Source organism: Pecten maximus, chromosome 15 (assembly GCF_902652985.1).
Source record: "Pecten maximus chromosome 15, xPecMax1.1, whole genome shotgun sequence".
Lineage (NCBI taxonomy): Eukaryota > Metazoa > Mollusca > Bivalvia > Pectinida > Pectinidae > Pecten > Pecten maximus.
Window position 1 is genome coordinate 19,104,761 of NC_047029.1, and position 24,358 is coordinate 19,129,118.

A 24,358-nucleotide genomic window follows, 5' to 3' on the forward strand; every position below is an offset into this window, starting at 1 on the left:
TTAAACGATTTACACATTTTATCAACAATATTGAGTTGTTTCCCTTTTTGACTGGTTTAATTTGTCACGCCGCTCTTATAAGCATACTGATATTGTTATACACACCCAATTCAAATAAGTTTAATGCCAATATATGTAATTGTCTGCATTGCTTCCACTGTAAATATGCCTATAAAGTTTCATAAGAATCTACTTTATTATAATGCTACTATAGTGATGGCCGTATATTTAACAGATGGACAGATGGATAGACTGACGTGACAACATTATAATTATGTTATCGAATTAAAAAATGTGTACTCCGTACTTCGTTCTTTAGAAACTAGATACGCAATTATTTAATATTGAGCACAGATTCGGGCCCATGCATGTTGCAGCAATGTAGAGGAAAGCATGCATGTACAGATCGTCTTTTTCCATTCCCGATATAAACTTGACCATATATCCTTAATTGTTACTCGTGACAGAAATGTCATCAAACTTATTCAAGATAATTTTTCCAATTGTTGATTGATAACATTACCTTGTACACTGTCATTTTGGAAGGCTCTGTAGACGTTTTCTTGTCTGCTGCACAATGCGGACTGTCTGAAAACCGCGCCAATTTCCGCAATACTTTTCTATATTTACATACCATAATTACATTAAAAATATATCTAATTAGGTTGTAAATAATAGGTCTTAAGTCATGAAACTGTATCTTAACTTAATAGTCCAGTTTTAACTATGTTGGTGTCTTATGCTGAATTATAAGGTCTATATAGAGAAATATATCTGTAGATAAGAATACATACATATGTAATTATTAATGGCTTATGTTTAGTTACACCAATATCTACGGAAGCGTATAGGGGACACGACATACTTATTTATAATACATTATGTATAGTTATCATATCCCGTTTTACACACATATTTACTGTTATCTTGAGATAGATATGTCGACATAACATACTTTATCTTCACATTTTACAGTTAAATAATCCAACTTATACATATAAAATCATCTATCTAGAGTAAACATATGTCGATATACATAATGTCATTAAAAGTCCTTATAACACTATCTTGAATTATCCATATACTTAGTTATTTCAATATCTAATTTGTTGTATTAGAGCCTTGTACTTTCACATTTTAACTTAATGTTTGTGGTTTTTATAGTTTTTTTTTTCATATCTCAAAATACTATAACTCGTGTTTACGAAATATATCTTGCCATCCCAAGAAAAAAAACTATATTATCTCGAATTTTAAGTTTGAAAGTTCATGTTCGACGTAGGTGTTGTTGAGATATTAACTTATACTCGGCTACATTTAGGTAAACTTCTCGACTTGGCAAGTTAAATCTTAATTGCTTAATTGTAGTAAAACGATTTGTCTGGTTATTACAATAGCTCATAATGATGTATTTCGATTTAGTACTGTTGATGTTTTCCTCTACAAAAGCACAATAAAATTAATAAGATACAAGGGCATTTGCATTGCGTTTGAAGAAGGGAGAGCTGCTACTATTGAGTGTGGACGTACAACAATAATTTTGGAACATGCTGCCACTGAAGCAGGTAAATATAATAAGCAATAATTATTATATTTTTTAAATTATCACGGCACATGATTCTGCCTTGGATAACCTCTGCAAAATTTTGGAAGTTAGAGGACCAAATTGAGACTAAACAACAGAGTTGCTGAATCAGTACTTTATACCGGTTTGGCCTCTCAGTTAATGGGTGAAAATGAAAAGTGGGCTAAAATAGATGGTATCATATAAAAGACCGGCTGATTCAAGGGCGAATCTAAGACTGGGGAAAAAGGATTTTAATGGCCGAGAGCGAAAATAACAGCTAGGGGGCGAAATTTCCTTCAGTTGCATTAAATTTATTTGTATAATCGAGAACTGCTAATGAATTATTTTCCGTAATGCATATCCAATGCATAGACATTGGTATCAATTTTAATTATTCTAAATAAAGAAAACTTACTGGAATGTTATTATAAATAATAAGAACAATAAGTGTCTTTTACCGAGATGTTGAAGTTTTCAAGAAGATCCATTGCGAAACATATTTACACCAATTGTTATTTGAGATGGTATTGTGGTCATTTTGTATTTTACAGATTGTACTAGTGTTGTCAATCTTCCTTGTGGTGGCAGTAAACGGCGCAGATGACCCTGACATATTCATAAATGATGATTCAAATCTGGACGAAATGGTCACGTTTTACTTGAATGATGGTTATACGTATTATGAAATCCTTGGATTTCTTTTGATCCATCATGATGTTGTTTTGAGTTTATGGCAGCTGAAAAGAATACTTCGTAGACAACGACTGCGTCGTTCTAACGCAGGAGCCCCGGCTCGAGATGTCATACGGGGAATCCGAAGACTCCGGGATGCAGGTCCAATTGACGTCGGGTACAGAACGGTATGGAAACTGCTGAATACTAGGTGTGGATTGCGTGTTACACAGTTAATGATTCGACATGCACTACGACTAATTGACAATGTAGGCGTAAATAATCGCAGAAGTCACAGACTACGGAGACGGTTATATTACAATAAGGGACCGAATTTCCTGATGCACATCGATGGGTTCGATAAGCTTAAACCTTACAGTATTGCGATACATGGTTCAATCGACGGATTTTCGCGACGAATTGTTTGGTTGAAAGCTGGTTTCACCAACAACAACCCACGATATAATGCATGATTTTATATAGATGAGGTTTTACGAACCATGACTGTTCCTAGATGTATTCGTTCTGATAATGGTACAGAAAATGTAATAATCGAAGACTTGCATAAAACTCTGCGATCACGTCATCCGGATGCAGTAGCAGGCCAGCCCGTATTTCTGAAAGGACGTTCCACAGCCAATCAAAGGATCGAAATATTTTGGGGTTTCCTTAACAGACATGTAATACAGTTTTGGAAGTCACTTTTCAAAGACCTGAGAGATTCTGGGATACTGCAAGATACATATCCTATTCATATTGAGTGCGTAAGATTCTGTTTTATTGACGCAATACAGAGACAGCTAGATGAGTTTAGATACATATGGAACAGGCACCGCATACGACAACAGCATTTAAGTGACTGTTACTGTGGAATACCAAATGTACTGTATTTCCAACCAGAATTATTTGGTACAATTAACTATTCTCTCCCTGTTCCCTTTGAACAACAAGACGTGGAACGTGTTGCTGATATTTATACCGTCCCATTTCCAAAGTTTGACTGCAATGACGATTTTCTGCAAATTGTGGAATTACTTTCAGATACAAATCGCGACGAGCTTGTGCAACCAAGGACGGCCAATGAAGCAATAAGAATGTTTACAGCTTTACTAGACGTTTTGAAGTAATGTTGTCTCCCAAAGTCTAGAATAATGAAACTGTGGTAACGAGTGACTATTTATACATACTAATACATGAATAAATACAATGTCGCGATACTATTTAGTACTACAAAGTGTTTACTTGTATACATTGTGTATATTGCATTAACATGAAACAAACTTAACTCTGTTTCAAATGCGGTGTTGTTTTTACATTGTGCTTTGACCATTCTGCTGAAAATATCTTTGTTAACGCCTAATTTAAAAATCTTAACAGTAGGTACAAATGTACTGCATAATTTCACCTTTGGTTAATAATATAGAAATGAACATTTCAATAACATTGTACATCAATGTTCGTCGCCGCTATTAACTGATCTGACACCGCATGTTAGCAAGATATTTGGCTTATCGACCTAAATTATCCTTTAAATAATCACTGAGAAAAATGAATTTAAAGAAAACCGGACACTTTGTCATAATTATCATATTATAACGACAATAAAACACACACACTTTGTCCAAAAATCACACTGATGAAATCATTACATTTTCTAAAAATTCATCATTGTTGCATTGTACATATCTTATAGCCGATATGCTGATGTGCTTTTGAAGCAGAGCCCATGCACAGGGTAATAAACTGCTCAAGATGGTTAATGTTCAAAAACAATGATATGATTAGATCATACATATTTTTTCAATATATCATTAAAGATATAGAATACCTCACTAAAACACTATCGCAGGAAGGCTTTTGCACTAATATACGGGTCCGCCGGATGTAAAACATAAACCTAAATGCATACAATATAGATATGCTCTGATTTTCCTCAATTCTCATTGGCGAAATCCTAGTCATGTAGATGTCGATATTTTGATATCTAAAATATTGACTTCGGGCTTCGCTCTCGGCTAATATTTCACTCTATTAGGTCGGTATAACACTATATTGACCTCATCATAGACTGATATATCATTTCCAAACTCAATAGCTACCATGGACCTATAGTTCAACTATAGGTTAGTAATAGTTGACATCATCATTATTACGACGTTATAATTGTAACGTTGGAGACCACATACCCTGATGGACGATGGCTGTTCCAACTGCACAATCACAAATGATAAAAAAAAATAAAAAAAATGCAGTGATTTTTTATGTGATGAACATATTGCAAAAATTGTAAATATAAGCATTGTTCTTGATTCGTTGGATTTGCCTTTGTCTAGTTGGCATTCACATACCCATTAATGGCAACTGAATGCAGTTCAATGCTTAAGCAACTACTGTTTAATATAATGAAGCCCACTTGCTAATTAAATACTTATGGAAATATACTGAAAAATAGCAACTGGAAAGACCTGTCCGCATGGTCACACTCACTATTACTAATTCTGTCAAGTCTCTAATGAGGTTTAAATACCGATGTTTCACTGTAATTAAATTGATATGTTGTATTGCTGGGCTCTTCATCTTATTTGGAAATTTTCTATACCATTTCGTTAATTGAAGGGATACGATTGTATGTATGCTCATAAGATCCCCATGATTTATACATGTCTAGGACATTAACTTGGGCATGAACAAGATTTATATGACGGTAAACTCGGTAGAACCTTTCAACATGATTCATAAGTGAATTTACATGGTTATCTGCCCTTGTTTATGCATCCCCATACCTGGCACATTTCCCCCATTTGAGCATGTTTAGCAACACTGCGCTGAAGATGTATGTAGTCTACTAGTAAAATTTAAAAAGCTTTTGTTTTTGAATTGCCGTTTGTAGAATGTACACTGTACAGCTTAAAATGTAGCCCATACTATACCCCGTACAGTGATTGTTTTGTTGAAATTATCACACATGATGGTTTTATGGAAGCAATGTTATTACTTCGATTCAATCTGTACTCAAGTTCTCGTCGAATAGATAAAATTACTGGGCGTTTCTCGGGATTCTAATATGCAGACATTTAGCCTCTTACTGGCTTTAGCCTTTCAATTTTACCGGCCCAAACTATAGCCATCTCACTGCCAGGATCATACACCTCCAATACTCTTTTGAAAAGCGTTCTTGCATCAGAAATTCCCTGACTTATCCTCCTACTATCTTGTTTGGAAACTGCTACGGTAGTAAAGGTTAGATGATATTAAGAAAAATCTTCATGATTTTCAGAGGGGCGGAGCTGGGCGTCTGTCAGTTTGACACAATTAGAAACTTTTATTCCGACACTGAATTTATCGGCATTTAGAACTGATAATGCTCAAGTATTGAGGAATTCCGAACGCTTTAGGCCCGCGTTATCGTCGGAGGATGTGGCTAAAAAACACATTGACAGGATTCGAAAGAAAACAAGATCAAATACTAAATGGTGTGTTTCGATATGGAACGACTGGGTGGTTCACCGGAAAACGTTGCCGGAAACATATAATGAACAGTACGCACTTCCCTTGGATTTGAGTATGACCGATACAAAAGCATTAGATTTCTGGCTGTCCAGATTATTATCGAAATTATGAGGAAAGACGGAACGCCGTACCCTCCCAACACTCTAGCACAGATTGGATCTGGAATTTAGAGACATTTGCGCGACGAATTGAATCGTCAGGAAATAAATTTGTTTCAGCGTAACAGTGCTACATTTGATAACTTCAGAAAATCACTGGATTCCCGTATGAAAGAGCTTACTTCTCTTGGAATTGGTGTACACGTTAAAACAAAGGATTCTGTGTTACCTGGAGAGGAGAATACATTCTGGGAATCAGGAGTGTTTAATTTCAATACGGCGGAAGGTTTATCAAATGAAGTATTTTTTTTACAACTGCAAGGCATTCGGAATTAGAGGCATGGAGGAGCACAAAAACTTGGAAGCGGAACATTTCAAAATTGAAACGGATCGTGAAAACGGACAGGAATACATTCTTTACGAATCCAGAGTAACCAAAAGTACTCAAGGGGGACTGAACCACCGGAAAGTAGCACCAAAAAAGGTCAAACATTTTGCTAGTCCAGAAAATCCTAGGTGTTTGGTAAAATTGTACTCATTATACCTGTCCCTTATTCCTGGAAAAAGGAAACTTTTACAAGAAACCATTACCATTGTCTGACAAATACAGATATCCTCGATTTGGTGCCGCAGATATTCCCGAGAAAGACATGAGAAATATAATGAAAAAATTCTACAATGAGGCCGGTATTGATACAAGTGGTAGATATATTTCCAATCATAGCGGACGTGTCACATGTTGTACTACACTCTATAACCAGGGGTTTGATGATAAAGCTGTAACTTCAAGATCCTGGCACCGCATCTCTGCTGTAAATCTATACCAGCGCGAACTCACGCATATGCTCAAGGATATCAGTAACTCTCTGAATCCCCCTGTTAGAAACACAGAAAACCAGAATATTGAAAACTCTGTTGCTTTACAATCAAGTTCAAGTACAGGTGCTACCCCTAGTTACTCCTCAGCGATAAAGAACCCGGACGAAGGATCTAAGGAAAATATGTTTGAAAATGCAGTGCTAGTGAACTCGAACGACTCTTTAACCATTCATGTTCCGGACAGTGTCGGTATGGTCATCGTCGTAAAGAACGGCAAAAAGGTTAAGATTGAAATGTAAGTGTATGTATTTGTAAAATAAAGTTGACCTGTGTGAAAAAAAGTTTTTGTGTATTTTTATCGTCATGATTAAGATTTGTTTTAAATGTGGAAACCCTTTTCATACGAAAGAAATACCAGGGACTTGGCGCGATTTCTTAGCCTACAATATTGTTTTAACACGCATGTATGGATCGTAAGCTGGGAAATTATGTCCCTGTGAAAGAAATCTGAGCGTCTGCTCGACTGTGATTGGGCTTTTACACCAGCCAATCACAATCGAGAACTCCACCTTTGTATGAAGAAGTTTCCTCATGGTTAAGACTAATCTTCGTCATGAAGATCACTTTCTATAAGATTATATTTGGACCAATACTTGGCTCCGATTGGCTAATATACCAGAAATTTTCCAAATCGCCGTCTAAACCTAGCTACAAATGTATATAAAGAACGCCAGGTAATCTTCTCGACATACATTACAGTACATATATTATTCCCGCATTATTTTATGTCAAATTGTTGTGTCTGTTTAATGAATTTGACTTACGTCAACTCAACTTGTCATGATGTTGTAGAATTTCTCGAAATGTCAAACTCGAATCGTTGATATAGTTGTTGTAAAAACGATTCCACGTTACTCGAATAGCCATATTGCAAGACGATTTCTCGACATCACACATCTTGATGAAACTAAATATGTCACGAAAACTCGATAAAAAGATTCAACTTCAGGGAAAATATATATACAGGTCGATTTCGGTAAAATTAACATATTAGATATAATGCAACAAGTCAAGATAGTGTTATAAGGACTTATACTGACATTATGTATATCGATATATGTTTACTCTAGATAGATGCTTTTATATGTATAAGTTGGATTATTTAACTGTAAAATGTGAAGATAAAGTATGTTATGTCGACATATCTATATCAAGATAACAGTAAATATGTGTGTAAAACGGGATATGATAACTATACATAATGTATTATAAATAAGTATGTCGTGTCCCCTATACGCTTCCGTAAATATCAGTTTAAACATTGTAAATGTGATATCTTGATTTGAGTTGTAAAATACAACTGCGGATAACATTTCTTTACTTATTATCTAAGATAATATATACTGTTAGATATATCTCAAAAGTACAGATATACTATCTATAGTTAATATACTTATAAATGCTTAAATACACTTAATTATCCGATGATATTTGTTAATATGCATTAAGAACAGATATCATGACTGTAGTTTTTTTTAGATATAAGTATATAATTGATGGCGGTAATGCTCTTCCGTACTAAACAAATATATATAGTACTGCTGATGTTACTTCTTGGCAAACAGTTGTAACTTATCAATCCTTATCATAAATCTTGTACTTACATTAATCGTCTCAGAGCCGGAAGAGTCATAAAAGAAATTAGCTATGTCGTAATAACGACTTAGTATCTCGTAATAACGACTTAGCTATGTCGTAATAACGACTTAGTATCTCGTAATAACGACTTAGTATCTCGTAATAACGACTTAGCTATGTCGTAATAACGACTTAGTATCTCGTAATAACGACTTAGCTATGTCGTAATAACGACTTAGTATCTCGTAATAACGACTTAGCTATGTCGTTATAACGTCTTAGTATCTCGTAATAACGACTTAGCTATGTCGTAATAACGACTTAGTATCTCGTAATAACGACTTAGCTATGTCGTAATAACGACATAGTATCTCGTAATAACGACTTAGCTATGTCGTAATAACGACATAGTATCTCGTAATAACGACATAGTATCTCGTAATAACGACTTAGCTATGTCTTAACTTGCAGCAAGTCATCTGTTGGGACATGTGACTTCATTGGATTGATCAGTTTCAGCTTTTGATTGCTTATTATCAGAAAATATTGCACATAACTTTTTCAAATCCCATTTTAATTTAGTTGTACATTCTAATGTAGTAGAATCTAGTCCTTGTGCATTTTACTGTTTGGGACTGACCAGAATCACAATATCGCCACCAAGAGGCCATCTCGGGTTTTAAGAGTACACAAAAACTAGTAATGTTAAACTGGACTCTACAAGTTTGGTACATTATATGCATGCATTAAAAGTTCATCTTGGAATATTGCAGCGCAGTGTAAAATATGGCTTAGTAAGTCATTTAGTATCTAAATATTATATACGTTGTTGGCATTTTGGCAAGGAACAATTTGAAAGATCATAATTGGTGAGAGGTAAAGGTGAAGCTCTTTGTTCCAGTGCCACTTTCAGACATGATTTTAGGTTGCCCTTTGTCCATCGTTTTCCTTTGTGCGTTTGTAAACAATTTACCTGCGACAAAATTCGATGAATGTTCAACCAAAACTGTGAAATATGTGGCCCTCACCACCAGGAAGCCTGAGAGGCGTTGCCAGAAAAGGTCAAAATGACATATATTTCAAAAATCTTGTACAAACTTGTTATGACAAAATATGTAACTACATTTTGTATTGTGTTCCTTATTTCTTTCAAAATGTAACAGTTAGTTACTGTAGCATCAACTTGATCGGTTTAATGCAAACATCGTTGAATTTGTAAAATGTTTACACACTAATAGCTACAACCACTTGACTCGAGCAAACGTTTTGTGAAACGGCTCTTACTCTTTGAACATGGATTGAGTAATGCAACAATGAGACCGGTGTTTGGGACTCACGATGAATGCACTTGACTATAAAGTGATTGAACTATCATTGTTTAAATTTACGTGAAATCAACGAAATGATTAAAAGTAAGAAATACATGTTAGCTTGATGTTCATTATTGGTATTGCTAAGCATGGGATTGCGTACTTCAATAAGTTTGTACTATGGTGTTCATGGTAAGCACACTCAGAAATGAGTAGAACGAACATATTGCAACTGTTGAGACATGAATTCTGCTTAGCACCGACAACAGTGTTACTCACCACCTACTATTTCGATGGTTTTACACAGCAAGTGTATTAAAATAGATTATACGTACAGCCATAAATATGAGTTTCAAGGTATTATCATTGTCGGTAAGTATTTCATGGTCCTCATTAAACCAAGACGGTCACGAAGACCCGAAGTTTTTAACCTGTTACCTGTATCTTAATGTTTTGACTTTTTGTATGGCAAGTCAAGTTGTCATCCAATAATCAACCAAATCACTGCATTTCAATCAAACTTCACCTATCTAAATTTTATCGAATTTTTGTTGTATGCATGTTGCTACATTAAAAAACTACGTATCTAAATGTAAACTATGTTTATCTTGTTCAGTTATTACGCGAATATTCTGTTAATATGTTTAAATGAAAGCATTATTAGACATACATACATACATTTGTTCATGTATGCTCGATATGTGAACGGCCATGTGTGTAATTTATGTGCAGTGCACGTTGTTATACAGATGTAGTAGCCTCGTTCTCGGCTCCGTGACAAATCTCGCGATAAATATTTTGATACACTGATGTCTCAAGGACTCCCCCGGTCAAGCGTCCAGGCCAGTGGTCATTTTAATGTTAGGAGAGAGTGAATGAGCATCTTGGAATGCTATTAATACATGTGTGCAACTAGAATTTTAGATTGTTTGGGAGTATGTTGCTTTAACCCCAGTCGTTGTTGATCTGTTGTATATTTGTACACGCAATAATACCACACATGACTTGCTCCAAGTTAAGACATAGCTAAGTCGTTATTACGACATAGCTAAGTCGTTATTACGAGATACTAAGTCGTTATTACGACATAGCTAAGTCGTTATTACGAGATACTAAGTCGTTATTACGACATAGCTAAGTCGTTATTACGAGATACTAAGTCGTTATTACGACATAGCTAAGTCGTTATTACGAGATACTAAGTCGTTATTACGAGATACTAAGTCGTTATTACGACATAGCTAAGTCGTTATTACGAGATACTAAGTCGTTATTACGACATAGCTAAGTCGTTATTACGACATAGTTAAGTCGTTATTACGAGATACTACGTCGTTATTACGACATAGTAAAGTCGTTATTACGACATAGCTAAGTCGTTATTACGAGATACTATGTCGTTATTACGACATAGCTAAGACGTTATTACGAGATACTAAGTCGTTATTACGACATAGCTAAGTCGTTATTACGAGATACTAAGTCGTTATTACGACAAAGCTAAGTCGTTATTACGACATAGCTAAGTCGTTATTACGAGATACTATGTCGTTATTACGACATAGCTTAGTCGTTATTACGAGATACTATGTTGTTATTACGACATAACATATTTTTTCGCTGTGACCCTAACTGGCTTCCGTATGTCGGTATGAAAACCCTCTTCAGTCCGTAGACTCGAAGACCATATTTAGCTTAATGAAAGACAATGTTCTATTCTCTATAATCTGTTTTAACTTGCCTTACCATAGTTTATGTTATATGTATCACATATTTAGCATCATCTATTTGTTATCTTTTTTGATAATTTAACCCCATTTTTCATTTTAATTGTCTGACTGCCTTCAAAAAAGGGAACTTTTTATCTGATTTTGTCTGCCCTAACCACTTGCATGTGTGTCTTCAAGAGCATCTGTACATTATTGTGGTTCGCTTGACAAATATCGACTGTTACAAGAGCAATGCGGTATTTTGGTTGTCAACAGTAAATCATTGACGGATATTCATGCGATGAAATATCAAGTCCTTCCTAAAAAAATATTTGCCTTTCCACACCGATGCATCTTTAAGCAGTAGTACGATACAATTTCATTTATTTGGCAATAATGTATAGCATTATGAAAGTGCTTCATTCTCGATACCTTGGTTGCGTTTTGTTCATCCCGAGGACACTTGACGATACTGCATCGACTGTTGGTTTCTGAGCATATTCAATCAGACATAACACATTTGAAACAAATTATAGAGCAACAAGAATGTGTTAGTTATATTATAACATTTTATATACAAACATTATACATGGAATACAAGGAAACAATACACGAACAGTATCATGAAAATAAGGAAAATGAAAATTGTAAAGTAGTGTAATGATATACAAATATACCAAGGATAGCCCAGAATATTTGACACGATGTACTGGTAATCGACCGAGGGCAATAGAGCAGCGGTCGATTACCAGTACCGAGGATCAAATATTCTGGACTATTGCACAGACACCAATGATATACTTGTCTTATTACATAATCACCAAAACACACTTAAAATCACTGAAATCTCGACATTCCTGTAGGCCTAAAAGTCACTGTGACTATCGCCTGGCAGTGTTGACATCTGGGTGACAAAGACGCTGGAAAGGGTATGATTAAATTCCGAAACGTCATAGGTGTTCAATAGTTCGCACGTGACCGTGCAATAGTCGTTTTGGCCATGGAATAGTACATGATATACCATACGCGTATAGTTAAGGAAAATCAAACGCATTATGTAATAAATATACTTATTGAATATGTATTATACTTTTGTGTCCTTATCTTTTCTGCAGTTTTCCCCCTTAAACAATGCTCTTACTCCTTCAAATCAAATGCAATGGCAGCCTTATACATATTAATGTGTTCGTGTTCTTTTGGAAGTGTTTTGTCCTTTAAAACATCAAATTTGTAAGTGATTTTCTGAAAGAATTTCAGTAATTATTCATAGAATTTATTTTTGCTCATTCCCAGTTTATACATATTCAGACTGTTATACAACACCCGGAATTCCAAGTGGAAGCGTTGTTTCTACAGACTCTTACATTACTGTCATAGATTTATTTACATTCATGCAACAAGTTATGCAGTAAATCGTTCGATGCATACATAATCCATGGAAATATCCAAAAACATAACTCTCACAGCATACATCTTTCATGAGTAAAATCGAAGAAATTGTAAATTTGAAGGCATTTGTTTCTGACAATCAAAATTATCTATAATTATGATAATAAGTGTGCGTGTATTATATGTATTAAGTTCCAAATAAAAAGTTCTTGATACATATATGCATCCATGTGTGTTTTGTATATTCAATCTAACACCATGGTGACTAGTATTAAGGAAATGGATGTAGTTATTTTTTCTCTCATAGGTCAATTGTAATTCTATCATATATTGTACCTGTAGCGGATTGTATTTGAAGCATGTTAATGAAAAATTATTTCTACTGCAAAAAGGGATTATATCAAAAATGTTATTTACAAGGAATGTAATGCTGTGTATTTGCGGGTTGTGATACATATTCAACAGAAATCCGCAAGGTGATACATTGCCACATATAGTTCAAACATGACGTATTGAGTTGAGAATTGCACTTGATCAAAATCGGAAGTAATCAGAAAACAGCGTTGTAGTATTATATGATACATTACATACAAATACAGGTAGGTACACTGACAATCGATGTTTAAGTACAATCATTTAAGTAAATGCCATTTAAAAGGTAAAATGTGCACAATGTAGTATACTTCACATCAGCGTGGTAATTAACTGTTCGGGGCAGCCGTCGTCTACCTTTTTCATTTCATAAAGTAGACATGCAACAAATATGTGTATATGAACACGATGAAAATGACATAAAATAAGGATAAATAGAGTCTATATTGACGTCAACATTTATATACATAATAGATGCATAACACGGTTATACCTTCCTAGACCCTGTAGAAACACGTATAGTTTATCTTCCCTCCGCAACATTATCGTCGTAGTAGAAGGTGCCATACTGCATCTCCTTTCGTACTCTTAACATACCACCATTCACCAATAATCTATCTCTGTTTTTTTAAACCAAGATCTGATGTTTCAAGTTTTTTTTCTAGTTTTGCTATTTTGGCTCACCTTTCTTGAATAAAGAATATGAACTGCGAATCACTTAAAACACGACAATATATATATATATATATATATTTATAATTTAAAAGAACGACACAATGCAAAAATTGCACGGTAGGCACATTCAATGAAGACAATACATCGTATGTTTTACCTCCATAAAGGTATGAAATAACTCATCAGCACAATGCGTGCAGCGGCTAAAATCTCAAATTCAAGAGCTTATGTACTGGCAAAGTATTTACGGTTATCTCTACACAATTTCACCCCTCATTGAATATCGCTTCTGAATTAAATATGACGTCACAAAAATGGCATGCCATATTTGGAAAACGTCATATATTTGGATTACACACAGCATTGGAGCATTTACACCAGGATGGCTGTCATTATTAGTAGAGATAATACGACAAGGTTGCCTCCCTTTATCTGTTCTCCAGCTCCGAATTCATTTCTTTTATACATGACGCTTACTTGAGTTAATGACGTCAGTGGCTGATGAGTATGTCTTTCCATTTTCCCTCCTAAAAAGAAATATTTTTAGAATAAAACAAAACATGTTCAAAGGAGTAACAATTACATAAAGGTTAGATATTAGTTTATGCTTAAATATAGTAAAACAACAAAAACCTATCGACAGACTTACTATATATTTTATCAACCTGTGCTGAACTCGTCAGGTTAGGTTAATGACGTCATAAGTATAGGTCGTCACACTACGTTAGCGCCACAATGTACAGCGGACATAGATTTTATTGTAGCCTGTTGAGAGCATGTTTCTATTATCATAAATGATCTTGTTTACTTTCATTTTACACATTGTCATATGATTGTAATTCATAAAAAGGTAATACAATGTATTGATCACCACTTGAAATCATCGTCATTTAAACAATATATTCTATGTCATAACACTATAATGAAATGGTTATTAATAGTAGCAGAAAATAAAGAAATCTGTTCTTGCTGTTTGTCCCTTAAGAAGTGGAGAACTTGAAAACAGAAACTTGATCTAGACAATAACAATGCTGCACTTCTCAATTGTCCAACTTTATCTCGGCCCCTGCAACATTCACAGTAAATTGGGCCTATATATCTTGGGTCCCTAAGGACGTTCCTACTAGTAAGTGCAATTGACATATGCGGGAAAGAAACAAAGACGAGGGTTTAATCTAAAGGATTTCAACGGCAGCAGGGAGTAAACATATCATACAATAGCTTATACTTGTGTAAAGCACGCAATATTTGTTTCCGATATTCTATATGTCTAAGTCTGTAGTTACGTACCTGTTCCAACGTTTCCCCATGCATAGAGCTGGTACCAGTCGTTGCTGAGGTCTACGTAATTACCTGAGCGTTGTTTGAACGGAACCTGAATATAACAATAGAAATATCCGTCTACCTCTTCGAACCGGGTCAGGTTAGAGAAACTCTCCTTTTCTGTTGGGGTATCATGGTAATAAGAAGTACTGAAAGCTGCTGCTCTGAATTCTGACGAGGCGACGTCCTTTCGAATGCATGCAATGATGTCGGCTCCACCCTTAAGACAAAAAATATACATTATACACACTGGTTGCATTTGTACCATGAGGATTTACAATATCCAAACTATCTAGATATGGACTTATCCTTGTAAGAATGTTATACACCTACAGACATTGTATCAGGAATTGCCACAGGAGAACACCGCTGTAATTTGTATTGTCTGGGGTCTAATTGGTTTACGCGTGTTGCCTTTGTTTCGGGCTCTGGATTTTCGTACCAATGTACAGAGTTATGGTTGCTGGCAAAATAGGAAATACAGTGTTGAAGTGGATTTGTAATGTTTTTTATTGAATTTATCTTTGTCCTTGCAACAACCAAGATACCGAAACTATACTTTGTCCGAGGCTTCCAGTTATCAAAATATTTACTCTTTGACTGTCGCTATCTGAATATTTGACAACATAACAATCAATAACATCCTTCCATCACAAACAACAACAACAATAGTCTTGTTTATAGTGACACCTACATATGGGAAATGTTAGATATGGAAAGATCTAACATTATTTCATCCCTTTTTCCATATACTCGATTCTTCCATATGCTCGATCACATACGTGCTAATGTTTAACAGAAAATGAAGCTGTTTATACTCACGAACTACCGCCTCATTTTTCATTATCATTTTTTAATGATATACCAATCACATTTACGAATGTAACAGCTGGAAATCAGCCAATCTACACGTGACAGATGAATTTTGAAAAAAATAGGCTGTTCCATTTGTCGAACCCCATTGACAAAGTCGCTGAATATTGTTTTTATCGATGTATGTCATATTGTTATAACTGTCATATATCCTATTGTTATAACTGTCATATATCATATTGTTGTAACTGTCATATATCCTAATGTTATATCTGTCATAGAGCATATTGATATATCTGTGATATATCCTAATGTTATATCTGTCATATATCCTATTGTTATATCTGTCATATATCCTAATGTTATAACTGTCATATATCCTATTGTTATATGTCATATATCCTATTGTTATAACTGTCATATATCCTATTGTTATAACTGTCATATATTTTATGGTTATATCTGTCATATAGCCTACTTTTATATCTGTCATATATCCTATTGTTATATCTGTCATATATCTTATCGTTATAACTGTCATATCCTTTATATATCCTATTGTTATAACTGTCATATATCCTATTGTTATAACTGTCATATATCTTATTGTTATAACTGTCATATATCCTGTTGGGATAATTGTCGTATATCATCGTTCTTACTCTCATATATCCTAGTTTTATTAATATCATAAATCCGATTGTAAATATCGAACATGTATATCATATTGTTATATCTGTCTTATTATTATTGCAATCATATATCCTATTGTTATTGTTCTCAAATATCGTATTGTTAATACTCTCATACATTATATCCTATTGTTATTTATATCATTTTAAAATACACTTTGTCAAGTCATTGACAACAACATGTACATTACATGCGAAGGCTGTCGAAATTTATATTTGCAGTTCTCGCTCAATCAACCCTACCTATCAATTGGGGTAACATTTATCATTTTAAAACTAACCATTTTGTTGTCGGAGGAGAACCCCATTGCTAGCCATCCTTGTGCCTTGCCGCTGACTTCCAGATGAATAGTCCTGCGGTTAACAATGTCGTCAACTCGATAGGAGACGAAGTATGTACATTCCATGTGTTGACATGATGATTCTCCGTACCTGTAATATACATCAACTTTATCCTGTCGCTGTCTGTGCTTGTTGATTCATTTTATTTCATAAACCATACTTTCTTACCACCATCCGCTTTCTATTTGATATATAATATATAATGAGTGTTTTATACAGAGTATAATATATAATGAGTCTTATATATAGCATATGCTGAGTGTTTATATAACATTTAATATTTACATTTTCACTTCGCTCCGCCTCAATGAACATAGTAAACTCAGATCACTTCATTTCCCGTTGAAGATTTTGGGTCGCGTGCTTCTGTTCTGAGAGACGAATCACTTTCTTGCCGGCGTGTGAATACATTCACTGAGTTTACAATGGCGATCGAGTTCTGTACCGCCTCAGACTTGAATGCACTTTCATGTTGTGAATTGTGTAACATTGTTATAAACGTATATGAACACAAGTGGAATAGCCGCTTTATGTGCTAATAAAAATGCCAGTATAATGCAGACAGTTTAGAAAACAGGATCTGACAGAACACTGACACTCTCGATAGCACCGAGCTCATGACCTACGTAGCGCAGTAGGTCTAACGTTAGCTGTATCTCGAATGCCATGCTTAATACCATTTCAGTGGTCATAGAAAATAAACCTAAATTTAAACACTATTTAACAACACAAAACAGACTGGTAGCAGAAGTATGCTATATCGAGAACAGGGACACATTATTGTCGTAATTTGACTCAATCTAAACATATGGAGGACACAAGTTTCCGGCCGTCGAATACCGCCAATTTTCAAATCAATGTTTCTTTACTTACTATTATCAGAATTTACATCCCAAAACGCCAGTGCGACAATGAAATCCAATATTTCAAGAACACCATGTACATCACCAGCTAACCTGCGACTAAAATCCACATTGTTACACTTTTTCTCGAGCTCCGAATATCCCGGCTAGACTGCATCACATCATTTTTTTAACCGAGTCCCTGTGTCTCGAGTGACCAAATCACACACATACTATACTGTCAACACTGCACTTAAAATTCGTATCTATATGGGTATTGCTAAGTTTGTATTATACAATATCATAAATATTTGTTATAAATGAATATTTTACCTTGAAAATATCGTATCTATGTGTATCAACATCGTAATAATCAAAACGTGTATGGCACTATATTTTGTGTTGCCTTGGCGACGAGAATAGTTGACTGTCTGCTGTTCCACTACTGTGCACACATGTACGATAAGTATAACAATGTTACAAAGTGACGCACTTACGTCACACTGTTGCGACCGAATTTTGCAATCTGGTGGCGAAGTTTTAAATTTGGTTAACGTAAATATAAGGATTGACTGTCAATTTTGTTGCTTGCATGGACTGATGAAGGGAAGTGAACCTCGTGCAAATGGTACATGAACTGCTTCGCAGTTCACTTCATTTGCACGAGGTTCACTTCCCTTCATCATGGACTGATGAAGGGAAGTGAACCTCGTGCAAATGGTACATGAACTGCTTCGCAGTTCACTTCATTTGCACGAGGTTCACTTCCCTTCATCAGTCCATGCAAGCAACAAAATTGACAATCAATCCTTAAATGACTGTTATATATAACATATAATGACTGTTATATACAACATATCATGACTGTTATATATAACATATGAGTGTCATATATAATATATGAGTGTTATATATAACATATACTGACTGTTATATACAACATTTAATGACTGTTATATATAACATATGAGTGTCATATATAATATATGAGTGTTATATATAACATATACTGACTGTTATATACAACATTTAATGACTGTTATATATAACATATAATGACTGTTATATACAACATATAATGAATGTTATATACAACATATTATGACTGTTATATATAACATATGAGTGTCATATATAATATATGAGTGTTATATTTGACATATACTGACTGTTATATATAACATATACTGACTGTTATATATAACATATAATGACTGTTATATACAACATGTAATGACTGTTATATACAACATATAATGACTGTTATATACAACATATAATGACTGTTATATATAACATTTAATGACTGTTATATACAACATATAATGACTGTTATATACAACATATAATGACTGTTATATACAACATATTATGACTGTTATATACAACATAGTATGACTGTTATATATAACATATGAGTGTTATATTTGACATATACTGACTGTTATATACAACATTTAATGACTGTTATATATAACATATAATGACTGTTATATACAACATATAATGACTGTTATATACAACATATTATGACTGTTATATATAACATATGAGTGTCATATATAATATATGAGTGTTATATTTGACATATACTGACTGTTATATATAACATATACCGACTGTTATATATAACATATAATGACTGTTATATACCACATATAATGACTGTAACATATAACATATGAGTGTCATATATAATATATGAGTGTTATATATAATATATACTGACTTTTATAGATAACATATACTGACTGTTATATATAACATATGAGTGTCATATATAATATATGAGTGTTATATATAACATATACTGACTGTTATATATATATAACATATACTGACTGTTATATATAACATATAATGACTGTTATATACAACATGTAATGACTGTTATATACAACATATAATGACTGTTACATATAACATATGAGTGTCATATATAATATATGAGTGTTATATATAATATATACTGACTTTTATAGATAACATATACTGACTGTTATATATAACATTTAATGACTGTTATATATAACATTTAATGACTGGTATAGATAACATTTAATGACTTTTATATATAACATATACTGAATGTTATATATTACATATGAGTGTTATATATAACATATACTGACTGTTATATATAACATATGAGTGTTATATATAACATATACTGACTGTTATATATAACATATGAGTGTTATATATAACAAATACTGACTTTTTTATGTAACATATAATGACTGCTATACATAAGATATGCTGACTGTAATATTTAACATATAATGACTGGTCAAAATTTCCTTATGTTAGGAACCTTGCCCTTAATTCAACCCAAAAACATAGTTATCAGTATATGAAAAAGACTAGCAATGCCAAACGATGATAACAATTAGAATACATTATACGTACCGGAAACAGCTATGAGTTTCTCCGCACATGGCTTGATCTGTAATATTATAATAAAGTATTCTTTTACAAAACGTTCCATCATTACTTTTTTAAATTAAATGCAATAACAGCATGTGTATACATGATATGCCCCCTACAAAACCTTCAGACCAGATTAATTCCGAAAAAAATGGTACACTCGCTGACTATATGTGAGTGTGTATAAGCATCGATCATAAATGATACCTGATAATGTGACATATAGTCGCTTTCATGTAAACACAAAAAGGTACATACTTTGTCGGTTGTGATATAATGAGATTCAGTTATTATAGAAAACTAGCCATATATAACCCATTACCTACAATATTCAGAGATTAAGTCATTGTAGAAAACTAGATATATATTACCCATAAACTACAGTATTCCGAGATTCAGTCATTGAAGAAAACTAGATATATATTACCCATAACCTACAGTATTCAGAGATTCAGTCATTGTAGAAAACTAGATATACATTTGTATATTACCCATAACCTACAATATTCAGAGATTCAGTCATTAAAGAAAACTAGATATATATTACCCATAACCTACAGTATTCAAGATCCATTCATTGAAGAAAACAAAATATGTATTACCCATAACCTACAATATTCAGAGATTCAGTCATTGAAGAAAACTAGATATATATTACCCATAACCTACAGTATTCCGAGATCCAGCCATTGTAGAAAATTAGATATATATTACCAATAACATACAATATTCAGTGATTCAGTAAATGTAGAAAATAAACAAGTAACAGATAACAGTTTGAGTCCCAGCACGGAGGCTTTTTTTGTTTCCTTGAACAGGAGACTTTTCTTCATTGTGCCCCAGTCGACTCAGCTGTAAATGAGTAGGTGGTAGGGCCAGTGCAAGAATCGTCGTAAGTAAGCTGGAATTGGTAGCTCGGACTATATACCTCATAGGGAGTTTAGAAAGACATTGGCTGCTAAAGGACCAATAACCATTGATAATGATTTGTGAGCCGCTTTCAGGCAGTTATGTTCCTGTAATATTGTCAGCTACTTTAATATGTTGAGTATGAAACTTAAACAAGAGCAGTTGGAATACAACCTTGATTATTGGTATCAAAAAATAGGAATTATAGTTTGTTTAACGTCCTCTCAACAACAACAAGGGTCATAGGAGAACAGGTTTCAAGGAGACACTAATAGGCTCATATGAGAACTGGTTGTCAAGAGAGACACATATAGCATAAAATACAGAGCAGACACTAAGAAGATAGAACAAAAGTGGAGGAGATAAAAAAATAACCCACAAATATTGGAATGGGGAGAGTAGTCTATTCTGGTCGCTCCAATGTTCCCTGCAATAGAAGACATCACCGACGAACTTTCCCGATTATTAGGTCTCCCAACAACAGATGCCCAACAAGATAACGTTATTGTTTACTACAGAACAACATTTGCTATCTGATACTTACCAGTAATGTTTGTCTTATCAATATTGGATGTGTCACGTTCATAACGTCGTGAGTTGGTTGTACTTCGATATTTGGAACCTTCTTTCCTTTTGGTGTTACTCTCTGAAACAGGAAAGTAAAAATATGTGTTTCCTTTATTGAAATATATTTCAGCGTAAAGTATATTAACAAAGTGTACATTTGCTGGGCCCGACTTGAAATTCATCGGCGATAGAGAAGTGTGAAAATGCAAGAGAGAAAGGGGAAATTTGGTAATAACTTATCCCACGGAAGTCAGTTTATTGTCATACGTGGCTTGATCAAAACTGGATTAGCAGTGTTATCAGTTAATTTAACTTTACAGCCCAAAGCTAAAAATGCACTGACATCCTCTGGGGTCTCTGCGTCTCTTCTGCTAAATTATAGTCAGTTCAGAATTTCGGACTGGTGGTATCACGTTTTTTTTTCTAATTTCAAAATGCGCTACATAACATCTTTTTGGGGCATGCCACTAGTCTCCAGTAATTCTGGAGGGTCAACAACTTGCAAAATACAGATTATGATCCAAATAATGCAATATAATACTATTTGTGATGCCTTAATAATGGCTTAGGTTTCGGTGATTGGTGAAGCCCGAAACTTTCTTAGAAGAAAAGAATATATCATTTTACCTCAATATTGAATTGGTACACCTTTTTGCAATAAGTTTGCCCTTAAAATAATTACCTTGTAATCTTAGTTCAAAATCCTCCATTGATTCAAGCGTATCACCACACTGAGCATACATCCTGAAATAGGACATTATAAGTCATTTTATCAATCTTTTAATGTATCAGGATTCAAAGAACTACTCCGTATGAACATGTAGTAAACAGCAACATTCAGATCTCCTCAGACGTAGGTTGCAAAAGAATTCACCTCCGACTTCTTCATGATGGGTTAAGTGGCGACTGAATTAGATATATTTAAGTAAATAAATAAATAAATGATTTGAATACATAAGTAAATAAAATAAAATAAATATGATCATTGATCAAGTGAAATGTAGGCCAGAAAATACTGCGAAAAATAATAAAACAATCTGAGAGTCCAGGCAAATTGATGACTCGGATCAGCCGCCATTTCACTTCCTATCGTAGTACCAAAGGAATGTCGTTCCCAAGCGTAAGGTATAACACATGTGTGTGTGATGTAGAGTTATTTCACCCAAACGTTGTGTTCAAACTGCCGTGAAATGTAACAGTCGAGGTCGACTGATGACGTGGAGCATCTTCAACATTAAATCGTGTCGTAGTAATAAAGAGATGTCGTCCCCACTGGCAGGTTTACACAACAAAGAGTGGCTACAACAGGTGTGTTATAAAATAAAGTTATGGAATTTTATCACATTTTTACCAGTGAAATACCAAAAAGTATTCATTCTATAAAATGATATGTTTTCACTAGTGAAAAATGTCACTTTTGCTGATTTGACCAAACAAATTAATGATTAGAAAATACCAAAATAATTGACCAATCAGAAAGCCCGACATATATGTCAGCACCTGGACAGGGGGAACTACTTTTTTGTTTACAAATTATCGCTGTAGGCCTAGTTAGCATACGGGATAGGTTTTTCGTTGATAAAAAATGTAATAAACAGAATATCTAACAGTGTCTTCAGTAATACCAGATATATTTCACTCGTGTGGCTAATATTTTGATATTTTTCACTCTTGCTGCGCTGCTAGTTATCCTCTATATATTAAATGACAAAGGCGGTAGTCATAAGTTAAATGATCGGACTACTTTTAAATTGTATAAGCAACAGTTATAAACCGTTATAAACCAATCGGACAAAATGATCAGTTAACTATTCAAGGAAGAGACTACTCTTTATTGCATTTCTGTCCGTGAAAAATAGCAATTTATCAAACTGATGAAACTTCTATTTTCAGTGCAGTCATGAGCAATCAGGGTGAACCTTTGTATTCACTGCATCGAAGCAAAGACATTTTGCTGTATTTCTGAAATATTCAGACTATTATATTTACAAAATACTCTCTTGACGTTAGCTTTCCATGCACAGATTCTCTGATAACAGCAGAAAACGCTTAAATTGCGTTGATCAATCCATTAAAATGGCGCCGTCAGGTGTACCAACGTCACAATGAAGTTATGAATTATGTAACTGATATGTTTTTTAGCATAAAAATGCAATAAAAAGAAAGTGGATGGTTTCTCGTTGAATATAACATATATTTCACTCGTATGACCATATATTTAGAATATTCGTCACTCGTGCCTAGAACTCGTGAAAATATCGATAGTCTACCATACTCGTGCAATATATGTTATATATTCAACGGGAAACCATTCAATTTTTTTTTTTTTTTTTTTTTTTAGAAAATACTATTGGCCACTTCTGTCTCACTGCTTTGCCTAATATTTTTACTTTCGTTGTATTACATGGTGTTGCTGAGACCGGTGTATCTGGGACATGAACCCCTCCTTAAATCGCCAGATTATATCGGGCACTTCATCATGCATAAACAGCTATACAGATGAAATTTCAATTTAATTAGTTCCAAATGAGTACTCTTATCTTATGGGTATTACAAATATAATACAGACATATACGTGTGTTGTTATCCAGGTATAATTAATGGTTTGCAATCGTTTGTGTTTCACTGTGTGTCGTTTAGATGCCTAATAGCCTTACCGATTCTCTCATTTAATCCACGCGCCA

The 24,358-nt window shown here is 34.0% G+C and overlaps 1 protein-coding gene across 1 annotated transcript in view; it reads right to left on the reverse strand.

Moving 5' to 3' along the window:
• Positions 1 to 11,872: 11,872 nt before the first annotated feature.
• The window catches only part of LOC117343986, a 45,794-nt gene continuing 33,308 nt past the window's right edge, over positions 11,873 to 24,358 (reverse strand). The window contains exons 3-8 of the mRNA XM_033906580.1: positions 22,357 to 22,418; positions 21,652 to 21,753; positions 20,181 to 20,217; positions 16,869 to 17,019; positions 15,050 to 15,302; positions 11,873 to 14,286 (exon numbers count right to left, since the gene is read on the reverse strand). Of these exons, the coding sequence (XP_033762471.1) occupies positions 14,132 to 14,286; positions 15,050 to 15,302; positions 16,869 to 17,019; positions 20,181 to 20,217; positions 21,652 to 21,753; positions 22,357 to 22,418 (760 nt within the window). The 3' untranslated portion in view covers positions 11,873 to 14,131. The remainder of the gene's footprint in view (positions 14,287 to 15,049; positions 15,303 to 16,868; positions 17,020 to 20,180; positions 20,218 to 21,651; positions 21,754 to 22,356; positions 22,419 to 24,358) is intronic.